Consider the following 22,810-nt stretch of genomic DNA (forward strand, 5'->3'; position numbering starts at 1 on the left):
ATGATGACATCATAGCATCATTCACGATGTGCTGACAGTGATGATGATGATGATGATGATGACATCACAGTATCATTCACGATGTGCTGACAGTGATGATGATGATGATGATGACATCACAGTATCATTCACGATGTGCTGACAGTGATGATGATGATGATGATGATGACATCACAGTATCATTCACGATGTGCTGACAGTAATGATCATGATGATGATGACATCATAGTATCATTCACGATGTGGTGACAGTGATGATGATGATGATGACATCATAGCACCATTTCTCATGTGCTGACAGTGATGATCATGATGATGGGACTGGATTTACAGGGCCTGGATTTACCATTCATTACGTACAGTTACCATGGAGACAGTGAAGATATGATGGCCTGGATTTACCGTCCATTACGTACAGTTACTATGGAGACAGTGAAGACATGGGGGACTAGATTTACCGTTCATTACGTACAGTTACCATGGAGACAGTGAAGACATGGGGGACTGGATTTACCGTTCATTACGTACAGTTACCATGGAGACAGTGAAGACATGGGGGGGCTGGATTTACCGTTCATTACGTACAGTTACCATGGAGACAGTGAAGACATGGGGGGCTGGCTTTACCGTTCATTACGTACAGTTACCACGGAGACAGTGAAGACATGGGGGGGCTGGATTTACCGTTCATTACGTACAGCTACCATGGAGACAGTGAAGACATGGGGGGGGCTGGATTTACCGTTCATTACGTACAGGTACCATGGAGACAGTGAAGACATGGGGGGGCTGGCTTTACCATTCATTACGTACAGTTACCATGGAGACAGTGAAGACACAAGGGGGCTGGATTTACCGTGCATTACGTACAGTTACAATGGAGACAGTGAAGACATGGGGGGGCTGGATTTACTGTTCATTACATACAGTTACCATGGAGACAGTGAAGACATGGGGGGGGCTGGCTTTACCGTTCATTACATACAGTTACCATGGAGACAGTGAAGACATGGGGGGGCTGGATTTACCGTTCATTACGTACAGTTACCATGGAGACAGTGAAGACATGGGGGGCTGGCTTTACCGTTCATTACGTACAGTTACCATGGAGACAGTGAAGACATGGGGGGGCTGGATTTACCGTTCATTACGTACAGTTACCATGGAGACAGTGAAGACATGGGGGGCTGGCTTAACCGTTCATTACGTACAGTTACCACGGAGACAGTGAAGACATGGGGGGGCTGGATTTACCGTTCATTACGTACAGCTACCATGGAGACAGTGAAGACATGGGGGGGGCTGGATTTACCGTTCATTACGTACAGGTACCATGGAGACAGTGAAGACATGGGGGGGCTGGCTTTACCATTCATTACGTACAGTTACCATGGAGACAGTGAAGACATGGGGGGGCTGGATTTACCGTTCATTACGTACAGTTACCATGGAGACAGTGAAGACATGGGGGGCTGGCTTTACCGTTCATTACGTACAGTTACCACGGAGACAGTGAAGACATGGGGGGGCTGGATTTACCGTTCATTACGTACAGTTACCATGGAGACAGCGAAGACATGGGGGGGGGGCTGGCTTTACCGTTCATTACGTACAGTTACCATGGAGACAGTGAAGACATGGGGGGCTGGATTTACTGTTCATTACGTACAGTTACCATGGAGACAGTGAAGACATGGGGGACTGGATTTACTGTTCATTACGTACAGTTACCATGGAGACAGTGAAGACATGGGGGACTGGATTTACCGTTCATTACGTACAGTTACCATGGAGACAGTGAAGACATGGGGGGCTGGATTTACCGTTCATTACGTACAGTTACCATGGAGACAGTGAAGAGAGACAGGAAAGAGTGACATGCACAGGGACCAAGGGGCCACAACTCCCCCCGGGGCCTCACTTTCATCGTCAGTGTGCAGCTTCTTCTTCATCTCCTCCAGCTTCTTCTGGTCCTTGGCGATGGTCTTGTCTCGCTTCAGCGTCATCATCTTCTCCTTCTCCTCCTCCGGCAGCTCACGCACCAGCGAGTACTCTTCGTGGTTGGTGATCCCTGCACACAGGTACACGTCAACACACTGAGGATTACTGCACACAGGTACACGTCAACACACAGGTACACATCAACACACTGATGATGCACATACGTACACGTCAACACACTGAGGATTACTGCACACAGGTACACGTCAACACACTGGTACACGTCAACACACTGAGGATTACTGCACACAGGTACATATCCACACACAGGTACACATCAACACACTGATGATGCACATACGTACATGTCAACACACTGAGGACCCTTGCACACAGGTACGCATCAACACACAGGTACACATAAACACACTGAGGACTCCTGCACACAGGTACGCATCAACACACAGATACACATCAACACACAGGTACACATCAACACACTTAGGACTCCAACACACAGGTACACATCAACACACAGGTACACATCAACACACAGGTACACATAAACACACTGAGGACCCCTGCACACAGGTACACATCAACACACTGAGGACCCCTGCACACAGGTACACATCAACACACAGGTACACATCAACACACAGGTACACATCAACACACATCAACACAGGTACACATCAACACACAGGTACACATCAACACACTGAGGACTCCTGCACACAGGTACACAACAACACACAGGTACACATCAACACACTGAGGACCCCAACACACAGGTACACATCAACACACAGGTACACATCAACACACAGGTACACATCAACACACAGGCAGAGGCACGTACCCATCCTGGAGCAGATGGGGATCATGAGCTGGCCCACGGTGTGGGAGTCGTCCACCTGCAGGGTCTTCAGGGCCCCATCCAGTGTTCGAACCTTCAGGATGCGGTGCTTGCTCTTGTACTCCAACAGGTCCTGACACACACACAACACACAGAGCAATGCAGGTCATGTGTCCACACACACACACACACACACACACAGCAATGCAGATGTCCACACAGACACAGACACACACACACACACACACACAGCAATGCAGGTCATGTGTCCATGCATGCATGTATGCACACACACACACACACACACACACACACATACAGAGCAATGCAGGTCACATGTCCACACACACACACACGCGTACATGCCTACACTCACACACGCACGCATGCATGCATGCATGCACACACGCACGCACACACACACAGAGCAATGCAGGTCCCGTAGCAGTACTCGCATAATTACGCTCTTCTTTCATCAAAGTCCTTTTCCTTCAATCAAGGCATTTCTACCTCCACACATTACCCCCAACGCGGCAAGTAATCAGTAAGCTGGCTGTGGCCCTCGCCAGGAGCAGACTGAACCACCTCTCTTTCACCCTCTCTTTATTCCTTCCTCTTTCCTTTCCTCTCCTCTCCTCTCCTTCCTTCCCTCCTTCCTTCCCTCCCTCCCTCAATTACCATATTCATATACATTATTGTCATTAATGCAGGTATCATGATTATGTACTTGTAAATGCTACTGTGCAATTGAGTGTATTTGAATTTCATGGATGTTTTTTCTATAACCTTTTGTTATCTTGTGAACATTTTGATTTCATTTCTTTTTGCCCCGAGGGCTGGATGTAAAAAAAAAAAAACATATGCATGCTTATTCCACTTCCCTCATTAAAAAAGATTCGTTCGTTCGTTCTGCCCGTTCCCAGCCCCCCCCCCCCCCCCCCCCCCTGAAAAACTACACTGCCTATCATGGACTGGAGCGCCTTCTCTTGTCATCTGTGACTTGCATCAGACCTGCCACAGCAAGGTGGCAGATTGGTCAAGATGCTTATCTGCCAATACAGTGTCCATGAGGGCCTGGGTTCGAATCTCCCTCTTCGTCTTACTGTTCCCACCCCCCCCCCCCCCCCCCCCCCCCCGCCCCCCCCCACCCCCCAAAAAAAAAGTTTGACTGGAAAATCAAACAGAGCTTCTAAATACTTGGATGACACAATAACCCAGGTCTCCTGTGCAGCACACATTTGGCGCACTGAAAATGAACCCACAGCGACGCGTGTGCTGTCTTCCATCAAAATTATGTAGAAGAAATGTGTGCTTGACTATGTATGTGTACATATGTATGTGTACATAACTACATGCATGTATATGAATGTGTATTGTGTGCGCGTGCGTTTATGTAAGTTTGTGCCTGCCTATGTGTGCGTATGTGTTAGGGTAGCTGTTAGATACACATGTATTGTTAAAATGTATGTAAGCAGCGTGTGTGCGTGCGTGCGTGCGTGCAGTCATACTTTGGGGTGTGTATGTAACACAGATGTAATGTTTTATGTTAACTAAGCGTTTTTGTAAAGCACCTAGAGCAGATTTCTGGACAGTGTGCTATATAAGTATCCATTATTATTATTATTATTATTAAGAAATCCACTCTGATAGGCACACAAATACAATGCGTGCACTGAAAGCCCGACAGCAACAAGCACGTTGGGTTAGGGTGCTGGTCAGGCACCTGCCGAGCCGATGTGCAGCATATATGGATTTGTACAAACACAGTGACGGGCGCAATAGCCGAGTGGTTAAAGCGTTGGACTTTCAATCTGAGGGTCCCGGGTTCGAATCACGGTGACGGCGCCTGCTGGGTAAAGGGTGGAGATTTTTACGATCTCTCAGGCCAACATATGTGCAGACCTGCTAGTGCCTGAACCCCCTTCGTGTGTATATTGCAAGCAGAAGATCAAATACGCACGTTAAAGATCCTGTAATCCATGTCAGCGTTCGGTGGGTTATGGCAACAAGAACATACCCAGCATGCACACCCCCGAAAACGGAGTATGGCTGCCTACATGGCGGGGTAAAAACGGTCATACGAGTGAACGCAGAAGAAGAAGAAGTACAAACACAGCAACGCCTCCTTGGAAACACTGAAACAAAGCAAGACTGAAGTGCATCAGACGTGGCAGTCAGCACGTACCCCGTTCCTCAGCAGGTAATACTCCAGACTGCGCCCCTGTTCCAGCCACACCCCTTTCTTGGGGTCTTCATCCGCCAGGAACAGCCCATAGTCTGTGGCTGCAACATCGTCATCATCATCGTCATGGTCATCATCGTCATCGTCATCACCTCCATCAGTACTGTTAATGCTGTCATCACTGTGTCACTGTTTGGTGCTACTGGCTTTCTTGGTTTTTCATTTCTGTGTTTGGTTCTTAAAAAAAGAAAAGGAAAAAAAAAAGTGTCTGCGTGCGTACGTGTGTGTGTGTGTGTGTGTGTGTGTGTCTGTCTGTCTGTCTGTCTTGTGTACGTCTGTGTCTGTGTGATATTTTATCTACACACACACACACACACACGCACGCACGCACGCACGCACGCACACACACACAGAGCAGCACTCACGATTGCCGGGGTTGGCCTCGGGAATGCGTTCCCTGATGATCCTGCAGGCGTCATAGACGATGGTGGAGGGCTCGAACTGCATGGTCTTCACCACACTCTGCCCCACGATGCTTATCTTCAGCGACAGCGTCGCCATCTTGCATCCTTCACCTGCACAACGTCCCCCACCCTTTACACAGCCGCCACAACTCCAGCAGTTCCACACTAACAATGGATACTTGTACGGCACTCTACCCAGAGAACTGCTCCAGGCTCACTAAAACAACTCCAGCAGTCCCACACTAAAAAGGATACTTGTACACACTTACCCGGAGAACTCTCCGGTGCGCATCTAAATGAAACGTCCAGCAAGTGCCCAGCACCTAACACTGGAGTACTTGCACAGCAACTCAAATACCCGTAAGAGAATCCGTCACTCGGTGTACTAAACCAACTCCCAGCATTCACACGAAAAGGATACTGTAGGCCCTACAGCGGTAAAACGTCTACAGTAAAACCCACTCGTCAGCAGTTAACACAGTAACAAAGGATACTACTACGCGACCCTCCTGGAAACACTGAACCAGCAACTGAGTTTCACAGTAACAAAGGGATACTTGTACAGCACTCTACCAGAGAACTGCTCCAGGCTCACTAAAACAACTCCAGCAGTCCAGTTCACACTAACAAAGGATACTTGTACAGAACTCTACCCAGAGAACTGCTCCAGGTGCACGAAAACAACTCCAGCAGTTCCACACTAACAATGGATACTTGTACAGCACTCTACCCAGAGAACTGCTCCAGGCTCACTAAAACAACTCCAGCAGTCCCACACTAACAAAGGATACTTGTACAGCACTCTACCCAGAGAACCGCTCCAGGTGCACTAAAACAACTCCAGCAGTTTCACACTAACAAGACTGTTGTACAGGACTCTACCCAGAGAACCGCTCCAGGTGCACTAAACCAACTCCAGCAGTTCCACACTAACAAAGGATACTTGTACGGCACTCTACCCAGAGAACCGCTCCAGGTGCACTAAAACAACTCCAGCAGTTCCACACTAACAATGGATACTTGTACAGCACTCTACCCAGAGAACCGCTCCAGGTGCACTAAAACAACTCCAGCAGTTTCAAAATGATAATGGATGTAGAGCACTCAATCCAGAAAACTGTTAAAAGTGCATTATAAAACACCTGTTATACACATTACATCAAAGTTGCATACACACTCCAACACATACCAAAATGGATGATGCCTGCTGTTCTGCACCGTTGGCTTCAAAGACTGTTTAACCACGACTACTGGAATGGACAATTGCTGGCATCATCTGCCTTTAAAAAATGAAAAAATAAATTAAAAAAAAGGTTTGAACTATTTCACTGCCGAATCTCTGTAGACAAAACACTCCCTCCCCAGCACAAGTATTTTAAACTCAACGCTCTCCCGTCACATGATTCAGTTTGTGTCAAAACAACACTGTGGACTGGTTCACTTCAAACTCCGACAATGGAGGAAGGTTAGGCAATTTTGTATAGCACAGTCAAGCTGGGGCTGCAGGTGTCATGTTTTGTTACAGTGTGAAAAACAGTCCAGTCCATCTAACATGACCCCTCCTTGTTGACTCCAGTCACCAAGGGCGACTGACCTGGCTGGTCGACTGAAGTGTCCAATGGCAGTAAAGTTGAAACAAGAGAGGCAAGGCCTTCAAGACTCACTTGTGATAAATTAAGTCCCCTAGCATTAATTACAGAGTAATTTCCCTTTTTTTACTCTCTGCACCAAAAACGTTTGCAAACTAAATAAAAATTCCATGCTTAGCAAAAGAAGTTCACGTTTGAACAAAAAATGATAATAATGACTCCTCTTGTTGTTGTGTCAAAATAAGAGGTCAAAGTGCCAAATTTAGAGAATACAAAAAATATAAATATAACAGAAAATGCAGTTTGCATATAATTAGGCTTCATTTTTATTATTTTTTTGTGCCCATCCCAGAGGTGCAATATTGTTTTAAACAAGATGACTGGAAAGAACTGAATTTTTCCTATTTTTATGCCAAATTTGGTGTCAACTGACAAAGTATTTGCAGAGAAAATGTCAATGTTAAAGTTTACCATGAACACACAGACACACACACACACACACACACACACACACAGACAACCGAACACCGCGTTAAAACATAGACTCACTTTGTTTACACAAGTGAGTCAAAAATGAAGATGGCAAAAGGTAAGAATATTCAGGCTTTCACTTACTGTTTAGTTTGTTGTTGGTTTTTTGTTTTGTTTTTTGTTGCTTTTTTTTAATTCATTGCACTGCTGGGCCATCATCCACCGTGCATTAACCAGTTGATCTCTTGTTTCATCAGCTGCCACTTTTCTTTCCACTTCCCCTCCCTCCATGCCCCACCCCCCCATCCACCTTCCCTCTCCTCTCCCACCCTCCCTCCCTCCCTCTTTGCTCTCACCCTTCCTCCTCTCCCTCTTCGTGACGGAAAACAAAGACAACAAAAGCCAGTCAATCAGCTATGACAGTGACTTTCACCTAGCGCCCCCTGATCACGTTAGTGCATTGCACTCCCCTCTGTCATGCCTGGCCTTAAAACCTACCTCTTTTCAAAACAGCTCCCCCACCCCAACCCCCAAATCCCCCCTCCCTCTCACACTTTCTCCTCAGTGCATGCATCTGAACAAGTGGTGTGAAAGCGCTTTGTTCTGTCTCTGCACAAGATTCAGTAAAAAAAAATATTTCTACTGTCATCATCATTATCATTATTATCTGACTTTCATGATGAACTACAGAAGTGACTGACAGCAAATTAATGCAGGACATTACCTATCCTTACATTACTGTGTGCCTGGCTTCATGCATGTCGGTGGTGTGATTTTCAGCTAACTATTTAAATATACATGGTTTGGCTTTTTTTCGTTATGTTCCAAGTGGAAGCATGACAGTGGTTTTCTGCATTCCTCTCCTCCTCCTCCTCTTCAAACCAACATGTCTCCCTCCTTAGTCTTAACCCACACTTACATGCTGTAACTACGTCCTGGTAGGAACAAAATTACAGATACTGTTTCTCAACAGCTAAAGGAATGGAAACAAAATGGATGACAACTGCTTCTCAACACACAATCAGCTGACACACACTGACACAGTGACCACACTTTTCAACAGTACAGCAAACAACAGCTGCTAGCTAACACATGACAGCTGGTCATCAATACCGGCAGGTCAAGTCACCAACCAGGAGCCATATTCAAGACAAAATTCATTTTGCCTTCAGGCAAGTTATCTTTGACATGGTTGAGACCCGCGGGTACAGTTTACCTTGAAGGATACGTTATCTTCGTATTCCAAGACACACGCAGTCTGCTCAGACAGCTAACCCATCGACTTTTTTTTTTTTTTAATCCCGACGATTCCTGTCTGCGCATGCTCTCAGTTTCACTTCTCATCGCACCACAGCTCGGAACACTGTCATGAGAGTTCGCAAAACACGTGCTATCCATAGAGCACGCCTGTTTTCCCTTTCAAAAAAAGACAGAAAAATGCTGCAAAAGGATCCGCCATGTTTACCTCTGCTTTGTGGGCAGTCACCCTTGGCAGGTAGTAAGGGAAAATTGCCTTCGGGTTTGTAGACACGCATGAAGACTCTTGCGTTCATGAATACTGGATATTGCTTACCCACAGGCAGTTTGCTTTGCCTCAGGCAGATTACCCACAGGTACACATTTACCCTCAGGCACGATGTTCTCTTGAGTACGGTCCCAGCAGTGACAACATTTACCTGAGGGGAGGAGGAATCTTGTTCAATGTCCTGTCATATATGCAGGTGAATGTCGACATTTTGTTGAAGTATTAATTTTCATTCTTGAATGTCATCGTTTAACTCTTTCGTCACATAGACAACTTTAGTTGACTAGACAGTGCACCACCATAGGCGACTTTTGTTGACAATATGGGGTCATGCTAAAAGGACCGTTTTTCATGTGGCAACAAAGCTTGAAGGCTGTGGCCAGTTTCCTGGGCTATGGAGTAATGCTGAATCTTCACCCCTTGACCCAGTTTGAAGTGAACAAGTCCACTGTCTTGTTTTGACATCAACCGAAACCTGTGACTGAGAGTTTTGATTCCAAGATACCTGGCACCGGGGAGCGGCGTTCATTCAGACATTTGGCAGTGAAAGAGTTAAAAGGTCGGACAGGTGGTAGGGGAAAACAGGGCAGATGGAAGGTAGAAATCAATGGTGACAGGGGGTAGGGGAAACAGCAGATGGAAGGTAGAAATCAATGCTGACAGGGGGTAGGGGAAACAGGGCAGATGGAAGGTAGAAATCAATGCTGACAGGGGGTAGGGGAAAACAGGGCAGATGGAAGGTAGAAATCAGTGGTGACAGGGGGTAGGGGAAAACAGGGCAGATGGAAGGTAGAAATCAATGCTGACAGGGGGTAGGGGAAACAGCAGATGGAAGGTAGAAATCAATGGTGACAGGGGGTAGGGGAAAACAGCAGATGGAAGGTAGAAATCAATGCTGACAGGGGGTAGGGGAAACAGCAGATGGAAGGTAGAAATCAATGGTGACAGGGGGTAGGGGAAAACAGGGCAGATGGAAGGTAGAAATCAATGGTGACAGGGGGTAGGGGGAAACAGGGCAGATGGAAGGTAGAAATCGATGGTGACAGGGGGTAGGGGGAAACAGGGCAGATGGAAGGTAGAAATCGATGGTGACAGGGGGTAGGGGGAAACAGGGCAGATGGAAGGTAGAAATCGATGGTGACAGGGGGTAGGGGAAAACAGCAGATGGAAGGTAGAAATCAATGGTGACAGGGGGTAGGGGAAAACAGCAGATGGAAGGTAGAAATCGATGGTGACAGGGGGTAGGGGAAAACAGCAGATGGAAGGTAGAAATCGATGGTGACAGGGGGTAGGGGAAAACAGCAGATGGAAGGTAGAAATCAATGGTGACAGGGGGTAGGGGAAAACAGCAGATGGAAGGTAGAAATCAATGGTGACAGGGGGTAGGGGAAAACAGCAGATGGAAGGTAGAAATCAATGGTGACAGGGGGTAGGGGAAAACAGCAGATGGAAGGTAGAAATCAATGGTGACAGGGGGTAGGGGAAAACAGGGCAGATGGAAGGTAGAAATCGATGGTGACAGGGGGTAGGGGAAAACAGGGCAGATGGAAGGTAGAAATCGATGGTGACAGGGGGTAGGGGGAAACAGCAGATGGAAGGTAGAAATCAATGGTGACAGGGGGTAGGGGAAAACAGGGCAGATGGAAGGTAGAAATCGATGCTTACAGGGGGTAGGGGAAAACAGCAGATGGAAGGTAGAAATCAATGGTGACAGGGGGTAGGGGAAAACAGGGCAGATGGAAGGTAGAAATCAAAGGTGAATATTCTAAATAAACAGAAATACAATTAAAGAAAAAAATTACTTTAAGGAGTTTGTAAAAGCAAAGTCATTACAGACCTGTAGAAACAGGGCAGATGGATGGGAAGAAATCAATGGAGAATATTCTAAACACATTAGAAGCACCAATAAAAGAAAATTAGTTTACAGACTTTGTAAAAAGAGAAGTCGTTTATTCACCAAGAGAACTGGGCAATAACGGACGTAAGAAGTCAAAAGACGTCAGCATCGCCAGCGAGGCGTACTGACACACTGTGGCGCAGCTCACCTGAGGGTCCTGTGCGTGGAAGGGAGTTGAGGGACGATGCTGTGTTTCAATTTCAATGGTTGATGGGAGATGGCTGGTGTGACACTGTGCTAGGTGACCGCAGTGTCAGCGCTCTTCACGATGGCCCCACCTGGAACAACACAGCACACAACACCTTTTTAGTTTTGCAACACAGCACACAGTGTCAGTTTCAGTTTCTCGAAGACGCTTCACTGCGTTCGGACAAATCCATATACGCTACACCACATCTGCTAGGCAGCTGCCTGACAGTGGCATAACCCAGTGCGCTTGTCAGGCCTTGAGTGCATGCTTATATATTTGTGTACCTATCAGAGTGGATTTCTTTTCACACGATTTTGCCAGAGGACAACACTTTTGTTGCCATGGGTTCTTTTTCAGTGCGCCCAAGTGTGTGCTGCACATGGGACCTCACTTTATCGTCTTATCCGAAAGACTTTAAACATTCAGTTTGACTTTCTAGTCAAACTTGGGAGAAAGGGCGAACACGAGATTCGAACACACACCCTCACTGACTCTCTGTATTGGCAGCTGTGTGTCTTACCCATTCTGCCACTTTCCTCCTTGACACAGCACACAACACCTCTTGCACCACTGCCCGCCTTCCTTTCTCACCTCTCCTGTTGTGTCAGAGTGTCAGCCTGTGTTCATGTGTCAGGAGTGTCGGTTTGTGTTCATGTATGTCAGGAGTGTCAGCCTGTGTTCATGTGTGTCAGGAGTGTCAGCATGTGTTCATGTGTGTCACTGATGTCAGCCTGTGTTCATGTGTGTCAGGAGTGTCAGCCTGTGTTCATGTGTGTCAGAGTGTCAGCCTGTGTTCAAGTGTGTCAGAGTGTCAGCTTGTGTTCATGTGTGCCATGGATGTCAGCATGTGTTCATGTGTGTCAGGAGTGTCAGCCTGTATTCATGTGTGTCAGGAGTGTCAGCCTGTGTTCATGTGTGTCAGAGTGTCAGCCTGTGTTCATGTGTGCCATGGATGTCAGCCTGTGTTCATGTGTGTCACTGATGTCAGCCTGTGTTCATGTGTGTCAGGAGTGTCAGCCTGTGTTCATGTGTGTCAGGAGTGTCAGCCTGTGTTCATGTGTGTCAGAGTGTCAGCTTGTGTTCATGTGTGTCAGGAGTGTCAGCCTGTGTTCATGTGTGCCAGGAGTGTCAGCTTGTGTTCATGTGTGCCATGGATGTCAGCCTGTCTTCATGTGTGTCAGGAGTGTCAGCTTGTGTTCATGTGTGCCAGGAGTGTCAGTGGTTGTTGCATACTCCAATACAGCACACAGTGACATACAGTGCCATGAAACACCACAACAGTAAAAACCTCTGCTGAAAGAAACAAACTGTCGACAACCACAACCCTCCTAAGTAAAATAAGGACAAAGTAATCTCAATCACTGATCGAAAACCAAGACCTCACATCAACTTGATCAAGGCTGTCCCGAGTCCACAGGAAAAAACCAAAACCAAACACACCGCCACTAAATAATAGTACTGCTCCTGTCCATCTCCATGTGAGCCGTTGCTACAACTAGGAAGCAGAATACAACTTCCTGCTACACCAATGGTGTAGAATGGTGGAACCCCCCCCCCCACACACACACACACACACCACGCCACGTGTGCAGTCGCTACACACAGGATAAGGAACAAGGAACATCTGCAGCACTGTTCACACATCACTGATCACGACAAGACATCACCCTGAAACTGAAAATCAATGCTCAATGCCTGGGAAAAGTTTTACCAGTGACAACAAACGTTATTAGCTGCCCCAAACTCCCCTCCTACTCACACCATCTCCTCACTGGCTCTAATAATAATAATAACGTTTCACAAAGTCAGTGCAAGTGTTGACGTATGTACTCTTTTCTTCCTGTTCCTTTTTTTTTTTTTTTTTTTTTTAAATCTTAAGGGGGGTCTGGTTTGTTGTTTACCCAATTCTGTGTGTGTGTGTGTGTGTGTGTGTGTGTGTGTGTGTGTGTGTGTGTGTGTGTGTGTGTGTGTGTGTGTGTGTGTGTGTGTGTGTGTGTCCCCAAAGAAATATATTACACATATCCATGTTTATTTTTATTTAATTTGCTGATGGCATCAACGATAACGAAGTCATACATAATTCGGCATTATATCTATACAAAGCTTTTCACTTTAGATATATACTTACGTCATAATCAACTGCTATAATTCTGGTGACATAAAAAAATGTCATTATCGCCCCTTATTCAAGAATATGGGGCTATGGCCTTCCTTAATTAACTATCTGAACCCGAATCTCTGTGTGTGTGTTAAATTGAGATCTCCTTCCCTCTCTCTCAGTCTCAGTCAAACATCGGTCTTCCTCTCTCTCTGTTTAATTTCTCAGATCTGCCATGAGGCTGTGGCAGATAACGAAGCACTAATCATTCTGGTTACAGCCCCAGTATCGTACTGTTCCTGGTCATGGTGGACCTGGACCGACTCAATGTCAACCTCCAACGTCGGCAACCCAGTCATGGGACACAACTGTACACCTGACAGCTAGTCTGACAGGTAGAGCAAGCTCACTGCAGTTATTAAAAAAACCAAAAAAAACAACTACTATAATCACCTTTCTTTCAATCTGCACAAGGGGAGGTGAGGGGAAAAGAAATGCTTCAGAAATAAACAAGTTATATAAAAGAACCTATCAGTATCTAAAGAGAGTAAATGCAAGCGTGTCATATTCTGGAAATATAGGCACCATCAGTGTACACATGTCAAGTGATGGTACATTTATTTCACATCTGTTCACTTATATATGACATGACTGTGTGTGACAGTTTGTGTGTGTGTGTGTGCGCGCGCGTTGTGTGTGCACATGCCTGCAAGAGAATAGCAAGTGTTGAGGCAGACTGAGAGAAATAATAAAAAAGGCATGCAAATGAGCATGCACACACACACACACGCACACGCACACACACGCACGCACGCACACACACACACACACACACACACACACACGCACACACACACACACGCACACACACACACACACACACAGTGACTCACACAACAGAAAGAAGCAGAAGAAAGAGGGAGGGGGTCAACATCAGCAATTACAAAGATTAAAGCATAATCCACAGCACATTCTGTCTGTATGTCTGTTTGTCGGTCCCTCAATCTATCTGTTGTCTGTCTGACTCCTTCTCTCTCTCTCTCTCTCTCAAAAGAAGTCTCTTTTGTCCATTGTGTAAAGAGTCGATAGACGATGAAGTACACTTTGTTTTGAAATGCCCCGTTTTGTGTGTTCTTCGTGAAAAATTTATCCCAAAGAAATATTATATATATCCATGTTCATTTCGATTTAATCTGCTGATGGCATCTACAGATGACGGACTTATACGTAATTTGGCTCTATATTTATATAAAGCTTTTCACTTGAGAGATATAATTATGTCGTGATTAATTGCTATAGTTCTGATGACATACACTAATGTTGTTATCGCCCCTCGTTCATATGGGGCTTTGGCCTTAATGAATAAACCATCTGAATCTGAATCTCTCAAAAGAAGAAGAGAGTGAAAGCTCAGCATTATTCACACAGACATGCTCACTCCCACACTCTCTCTCTCTCTCTCTCTCTCTCCCTCCCTGCCCACTTTCCTCATCTCTACAACACTCTTACTTCCCCTTTTTGGGAGGCTCACAGTATACTGTGTGACACAGAGGCCGGCCAGCCAATCAAAAGAGATCTCTCTCTCTCTCTCTCTCTCTCTCTCTCACACACACACACACACACACACACACACACACACAGATGTACACACTCACACACACTGTCAAACACACACACTCATACACACACATCCTGTAGGTGGGTGGGGCCACTTGACCAACTGTACCCACTTAAGTGCTCACCCTGCCCCCCCCCCCCACACCCCACCCTGCCCCCTCACCAACTCCCTCTGCCCCATGCTGCCCCTGTCCTGGGCAACACAGCCAGCCCCTCAAGTGGGAGAGACAGACAGTGACAGAGACTGAGACAGATTAATTAAAAGAGTGGCAGATATATACTAGGGGTGTGTGTGTGTGTGTGTGTGTGTGTGTGAGCGCGCACGCGCGTGCGTGCATGCGTGCATGTGTGTGTGTGCGTGTGCATGCGTGCTCGCTTTGTGTGTGTGTGTGTGTGTGCGCGCGTGTGTGGTTGTGTGTGTGCAATTATGCGAGTGTGTGCATGTGCATGTATAAGTGATGCACTCTTGTGTCGCAAGGGGCAAAAAAAAAAAAAAAGTCAGGTCACTTGTGAAAAAACAAAAGACATGCTGATTAGTTTGTCAACAGATGTTGAATCCAGTATCTTTCAAAGAAGCTGTGAACATTGTTACTGCTCCTCAAGCTCCCCATGTATCGGGTTTTCCTTCCCATGACTTTTCAACTGTGATTCTGTCAGCGTTCTCAGCATACACAATTGTAACACACACACACACACACACACACACACACACCACACACACACACACACCACATACACACACCACACACACACACCACACACACCACACACACACACACCACACACACACTTCATCATCATCAAAACCTAAGCCATGGCATGGATGCTCCACAACCAACATGGCCGACCAATGTTCTCTCTGAAAACTGTGACAGCATGTGGGAAAGGTCCAAAAGTCGGCATGCTTTCAAAATGAAATCATCAGGCGGCAGGAGACCTGCTCTGTGGAAGCTGAAGTGGTGTGGAGATCAGGGCGGCAACTGGGGCATTGTGGAGTGTTGGGATGTAGCAGCGTTGGGATGGGGATAACACCCACACACACAAGTACAGCAGTAACTGATGGTGGGCGTGCCAGCACTGGCTCTCTTCAGCGAAGACAGCAGACTTCTTCTGCCAGTGCTCTTGGCACTGCCATGCAGCAAAAGACACTGACACTGGCCCAAAACACAGCACCAGTTGTTGTGTGACAGACAGTATACCGCCCATACTGACACAAAACACAGCACCAGTTGTTGTGTGACAGACAGTATACCGCCCATACTGACACAAAACACAGCACCAGTTGTGTGACAGACAGTATACCGCCCATACTGACCCAAAACACAGCACCAGTTGTTGTGTGACAGACAGTAAGCCGCCCATACTGACCCTAAACACAGCACCAGTTGTTGTGTGACAGACAGTAAGCCGCCCATACTGACAAAAAACACAGCACCAGTTGTTGTGTGACAGACAGTAAGCCACCCATACTGACACTAAACACAGCACCAGTTGTGTGACAGACAGTAAGCCACCCATACTGACCCAAAACACAGCACCAGTTGTTGTGTGACAGACAGTAAGCCACCCATACTGACACAAAACACAGCACCAGTTGTTGTGTGACAGACAGTAAGCCGCCCATACTGACCCAAAACACAGCACCAGTTGTTGTGTGACAGACAGTATACCGCCCATACTGACGCATAACACAGCACCAGTTGTTGTGTGACAGACAGTAAGCCACCCATACTGACACTAAACACAGCACCAGTTGTTGTGTGACAGACAGTATACCGCCCATACTGATGCATAACACAGCACCAGTTGTGTGACAGACAGTATACCGCCCATACTGACACAAAACACAGCACCAGTTGTTGTGTGACAGACAGTATACCGCCCATACTGAGGCATAACACAGCACCAGTTGTTGTGTAACAGACAGTATACCGCCCATACTGACGCATAACACAGCACCAGTTGTTGTGTGACAGACAGTAAGCCGCCCATACTGACCCAAAACACAGCACCAGTTGTTGTGTGACAGACAGTAAGCCGCCCATACTGACACAAAACACAGCACCAGTTGTTGTGTGACAGACAGTATACCGCCCATACTGACACAAAACACAGCACCAGTTGTTGTGTGACAGACAGTAAGCCACCCATACTGACACAAAACACAGCACCAGTTGTTGTGTGACAGACAGTAAGCCGCCCATACTGACACAAAACACAGCACCAGTTGTGTGACAGACAGTAAGCCGCCCATACTGACACAAAACACAGCACCAGTTGTTGTGTGACAGACAGTATACCGCCCATACTGACCCAAAACACAGCACCAGTTGTTGTGTGACAGACAGTATACCGCCCATACTGACCCAAAACACAGCACCAGTTGTTGTGTGACAGACAGTATACCGCCCATACTGACACAAAACACAGCACCAGTTGTTGTGTGACAGACAGTATACCGCCCATACTGACACAAAACACAGCACCAGTTGTTGTGTGACAGACAGTATACCGCCCATACTGACACAAAACACAGCACCAGTTGCATCCAATCTGATCAGCGCACGTGTAGAGTAAGCCAACAGTCACCCAAGACGTTGTATTATGACTTCTTTTTTTTTTCTTTTCTTTTTTAAACAGGTGTCAGTCTGACAGAAGATATTGGGTAGCGAGGTGGAAGGGGAAGGGAAGGGGAAGAGACATGGAACAATACAACAGAACTTGATCCCATAGTTGAACCAGACTAAAAAAAAACACAAGAATGCTGAGCAGCACAAGTTGATCCAATGGCTCTCAACTAAAACTGGACAGCATGCTAAACTTGCAGCCCAACACCACTAAAACTGGCAGCCCAGCACCACTAAAATTGGCAGCCCAACACCACTAAAACTGACATCCCAACACCAATAAAACTGGCAGCCCCACACCACTAAAAATGGCAGCCCCACACCACTAAAAACAGCAGTTCCAACACCACTAAAAACTGCAGTTCAACACCACTAAAACAGTAGCCCAACGCCACAAAAACAGCAGCCTAACAGCACTAAAATAAGTAAAAACAGCAGCCCAACGCCACTAAAATTAGTAAAAACAGCAGCCCATCACACCTAATGCAGCAACCCAATGCCACTAAAAACAGCAGCCCATCACCACTAATCCAGCAACCCCAATGCCACTAAAAACAGCAGCCCATCACCACTAATACAGCAACTCAAATGCCACTAAAAACAGCAGCCCATCACCACTAATACAGCAACTCAAATGCCACTAAAAAAACAGCAGCCCATCACCACTAATACAGCAACCCAAATGCCCAACAGAAGAGGCTGTACAGGAAGTAGTATAAGGCATCCGCCAGAAGACAACGAGAAACAGGGGAGAGCAGAAGACAGTAAGACAGGGTTTCCCCCCCCCCCACTGGCCAGATGACAAGACGGACAGTGGGGCCGGGGGGGGGGGGGGGGGGGGGGGGGGGGGGGGGGGGGGGGGCAGAATTCAGGGGTAGGGGGACCACTATCACAGGCAGGGGGAATGATTCAATCAATAGTTTGAGCAATCTCCATAATGTGAGCCGACAGGACCAGCCCCTGAGACATCCTGTCTGTCTGCCGGCCTGCTTCCACGGCTTCAGGGGAAGGTGGCTCCCCTCTCCTCCGTGTCTGTCTGTCTGCCTCTGCTTCTTTCTTTCTTGCTTCGCAACACTCCCCATCCCCCCCCCCCCACCCACACCCACCCCCACCCACACACACACACACACAAACAGAATTGGCCATGATTGAAATACACTAAAATAACAACCAAACAAAACAACAAGAACATGTGGTTCCTTTTCTTTCCTTTAAAAGATAAACCTTTCTGAGTTGGGAATGTGACGCAAAGAGTCAAACGGTACTAATTCTCTCATCTGTACGTTTCTATGGCGCCATTTCCTCTGGTCCACTGGGGGACCTTGCAAATAAACGCCAGCTTGGAACAGGCAGGGGGGGGCACAAATGGTGAGGAAGGTGTGGATGAGGAGTGAAAGCTGGTTAGGGCCTGACAGAGACACATCAAGAGTCAGGGTGTTCCTGGCATTCTGACATTGTGGTCAGTCACTACATACAGTGCACACCCACTTGCTCGCTCTCTCTCTCTCTCTCTCACACACACACACACACACACACATGCACTCACACACACACACATGCACTCACTCATACACACACACACACACACACACACACACACACACACACACACACACACACACACACAGAACTAAATGAAGTTTGACAAAGAAGAAATAATGTGGGTTTTTTTTCTTTTTTCTTTTTTCTTTTTTTTTCTGTTTTTTTTTTAAGGAGGCTTGGAAGGGAAGGACAAGCATGCTGAAGGTTTATCACTGACAACAGAAGGCAACCGGACACAGGAAGCCACTGTACCACCTTCAGTCAGTGAGGGAGGGAGGGCCCTTATCTCCCCCTGGCTGTCTTCATCTTGCTTTCCCAGCCTCCTACCCCCACCCTCCCTCCGTTCCCCCCACCTCTCTTTCCTCTCCCACTCCTCCCACACTCATTCAGTACACACACACACACACACACACACACCGAGAGTCTGTCTGCCTGTCTGTATCTCCCCCCCCCCCCCCCCCACCCACCCACCCCAACACCCCCTCCTCTTCCATTTGATGTACAATGACAGAATATACACATCCTGCCTGAGCCAAAGCTGCAACAGATCTCATTCAGTTCAAAAAATCAAACTGTGGGGCAAATGACAAAAATCTCTCACACCTCTGGCATCAATGCTGATGTGTTGCTGTTTGTTCATGCAGACTACATCTCGTCTGTATTGATTTGTTGCTTGAAACTGGTTCGCTTCACGCTCGTTTTAATTGTTTATGAATTCTGGCCGCCACCCATGTTATTATAAAACCACTTCTTTTCCCTAAATCCCACTGTGGCCATTCCCCAATAAAGGTAAAAAAAAAATTTTTTAACCCAGAAATTCTCACAATCAACCCACAGCATCATTTAAAAACCGCATTTGTCAAATCAACCTAAACATGACAAGTAGGGGACAAAACATAATCCATGGTTAAAAACGGCAACCCGCCAGTTGAAAATATGTGGTTTGTGGAAGTGTGTCAAATATCAATGGAAATCAATACCAAGGCCTGCAACAGCTCCGCCACATCCCCACCCCACCACCCCTCAAGCCCATCCCCCACAGTCACCCCCACACCCCTCCCACCATGCACCCTCCTGCCACAAGTGGTTCACAACACTGATGAACCAGTCCTCCCTCCACTCACACTGCCTGTCTCCACCCCCACAAGTGGTTCACAACACTCATGAACCAGTCCTCCCTCCACTCACACTCCCCGTCTCCACCCCCACAAGTGGTTCACAACACTCATGAACCAGTCCTCCCTCCACTCACACTGCCCGTCTCCACCCCCACAAGTGGTTCACAACACTCATGAACCAGTCCTCCCTCCACTCACACTGCCCGTCTCCACCCCCACAAGTGGTTCACAACACTCATGAACCAGTCCTCCCTCCACTCACACTGCCCGTCTCCACCCCCACAAGTGGTTCACAACACTCATGAACCAGTCCTCCCTCCACTCACACTGCCCGTCTCCACCCCCACAAGTGGTTCACAACGCTGACGAACCAGTCCTCCCTCCACTCACACTGCCCGTCTCCACCCCCACAAGTGGTTCACAACACTCATGAACCAGTCCTCCCTCCACTCACACTGCCCGTCTCCACCCCCACAAGTGGTTCACAACACTCACGAACCAGTCCTCCCTCCACTCACATTGCCTGTCTCCACCCCCACAAGTGGTTCACAACACTCACGAACCAGTCCTCCCTCCACTCACATTGCCTGTCTCCACCCCCACAAGTGGTTCACAACACTCATGAACCAGTCCTCCCTCCACTCACACTCCCCGTCTCCACCCCCACAAGTGGTTCACAACACTCATGAACCAGTCCCTCCACTCACACTGCCCGTCTCCACCCCCACAAGTGGTTCACAACACTCATGAACCAGTCCTCCCTCCACTCACACTGCCTGTCTCCACCCCCACAAGTGGTTCACAACACTGACGAACCAGTCCTCCCTCCACTCACACTGCCCGTCTCCACCCCCACAAGTGGTTCACAACACTTATGAACCAGTCCTCCCTCCACTCACACTGCCCATCTCCACCCCCACAAGTGGTTCACAACACTCATGAACCAGTCCTCCCTCCACTCACACTGCCCGTCTCCACCCCCACAAGTGGTTCACAACACTTATGAACCAGTCCTCCCTCCACTCACACTGCCCGTCTCCACCCCCACAAGTGGTTCACAACACTCATGAACCAGTCCTCCCTCCACTCACACTGCCCATCTCCACCCCCACAAGTGGTTCACAACACTCATGAACCAGTCCTCCCTCCACTCACACTGCCCGTCTCCACCCCCACAAGTGGTTCACAACACACACACACACACACACACACACACACACACACACACACACACACACACACACACACACACACACAGGGAAGGAAGCAGCAACAAAGACTGTGTGTTACATCTGTGACCACTGCCTTCTGCTGATCACCAGGCGGCCGGCCATGTCTGTCACAGCTGCTTTCTCTGCTGGCTCACAAACACATTTGCCAATGTGCAAGTCATGCACATGCACAAACACACGCAGCGACAAACATCCATGTATGAGCACTGCTGATGGAGAAGAAAGAAGGGGGTGGAACACAAAAAGATCAACTTCATTTCCTTTCCTGCACTATTTCTTCTCTTCTTTTTCCCTGAGTGGGGGGTGTGGGGAGGGACTTTGAAGGGGGGGGGGATAAATTTATAATATAGTGTGTGTGTGTGTGTGTGTGTGTGTGTGTGTGTGTGTGTGTGTGTGTGTGTGTGTGTGTGTGTGTGCTCACAGTCAAGCATACTCCTGTCCACGCAAAGAAGCATGCTGGCATGTAAATGTGTGTGTGTGTGTGTGTGTGCTCACAAGCGCAGTCAGTCATTCTCTTACTGGTCTTAAGACTATCCCCCTACCCTCTACCCCACACCCCCCCCCCCCCACCCCAACCCCAAACCCCCAGTCTCCTTCCTGCCAGATAAGTGAACCAACACAAGTTCCACGCCACACTAAACTGCCCTGCAGCTAGCTATCTTCCCAGCACTGACCATCCTCCAAAAGAAAGGCAATAAAGGCAGCACTCACACTGTCTGCTTCCAGCCAGTCAGCAGGACAGACCTGCACAGTGAGGGAAGCCGGTAGTGCCGGCAGCCCGACTGTCCAAATCCAACCGCCATTTTCTGTTTCCTGGTTCTCAGCAGCCCTCCCCCACCCACCCCCACCCATCCATTCCTCCTCCCCCACCCACCCCCACACCCCCAGCCGGCCGTGGTGGAGGAGGGTATTGATCAGAGGGGGATGGGAGGGCTGGAGGGGGGGGGGGGGGGAGGGGAGGGGAAGGACGGTTCATTCATCAGACACAGCTGTCAGTGGCACTGATGACACCCCCCCCCCCCCCCCCCCCCCTCACTGCCTTCTTTCCCTGTGTGTCACCACACTGCCGGCAACAGCTCACACCTGCTGCACTGCTCTGGCTGGAGTCGGAGGGAGGGGGGGGACGGGGGCTGTGGCACTGCTCTATATCCCCCACAACCCTCCATGTTACTGTTTGTTTCCTTATCCTACAACCCTCCATGTTACTGTTTCCTTATCCCACAACCCTCCATGTTACTGTTTGTTTCCTTATCCTACAACCCTCCATGTTACTGTTTCCTTATCCCACAACCCTCCGTGTTACTGTTTGTTTCCTTATCCTACAACCCTCCATGTTACTGTTTCCTTATCCTACAACCCTCCATGTTACTGTTTCCTTATCCTACAACCCTCCATGTTACTGTTTCCTTATCCTACAACCCTCCATGTTACTGTTTGTTTCCTTATCCTACAACCCTC

The 22,810-nt window shown here is 47.9% G+C and overlaps 1 protein-coding gene across 17 annotated transcripts in view; it reads right to left on the reverse strand.

The window, feature by feature from the left end:
• The window catches only part of LOC143277973 (talin-1-like), a 218,750-nt gene that overhangs the window by 142,820 nt on the left and 53,120 nt on the right, over nucleotides 1–22,810 (reverse strand). For 16 of the 17 annotated variants that reach the window (XR_013053819.1, XM_076582975.1, XM_076582969.1 and 13 more), the window contains exons 2-6: nucleotides 11,077–11,206; nucleotides 5,408–5,557; nucleotides 4,986–5,083; nucleotides 2,804–2,933; nucleotides 1,922–2,071 (exon numbers count right to left, since the gene is read on the reverse strand). Coding sequence is in view for 16 of the 17 variants with exons in the window: in XM_076582975.1 (XP_076439090.1) it covers nucleotides 1,922–2,071; nucleotides 2,804–2,933; nucleotides 4,986–5,083; nucleotides 5,408–5,543 (514 nt within the window). In the remaining variant the exon portion in view is untranslated. Of the gene's footprint in view, nucleotides 1–1,921; nucleotides 2,072–2,803; nucleotides 2,934–4,985; nucleotides 5,084–5,407; nucleotides 5,558–11,076; nucleotides 11,207–12,502; nucleotides 12,577–22,810 lie in introns of those variants that run through there. The other variant, XM_076582965.1, reaches the window with a different exon arrangement.

The sequence above is a fragment of the Babylonia areolata genome, chromosome 35 (assembly GCF_041734735.1).
Source record: "Babylonia areolata isolate BAREFJ2019XMU chromosome 35, ASM4173473v1, whole genome shotgun sequence".
NCBI classification, from domain to species: domain Eukaryota; kingdom Metazoa; phylum Mollusca; class Gastropoda; order Neogastropoda; family Buccinidae; genus Babylonia; species Babylonia areolata.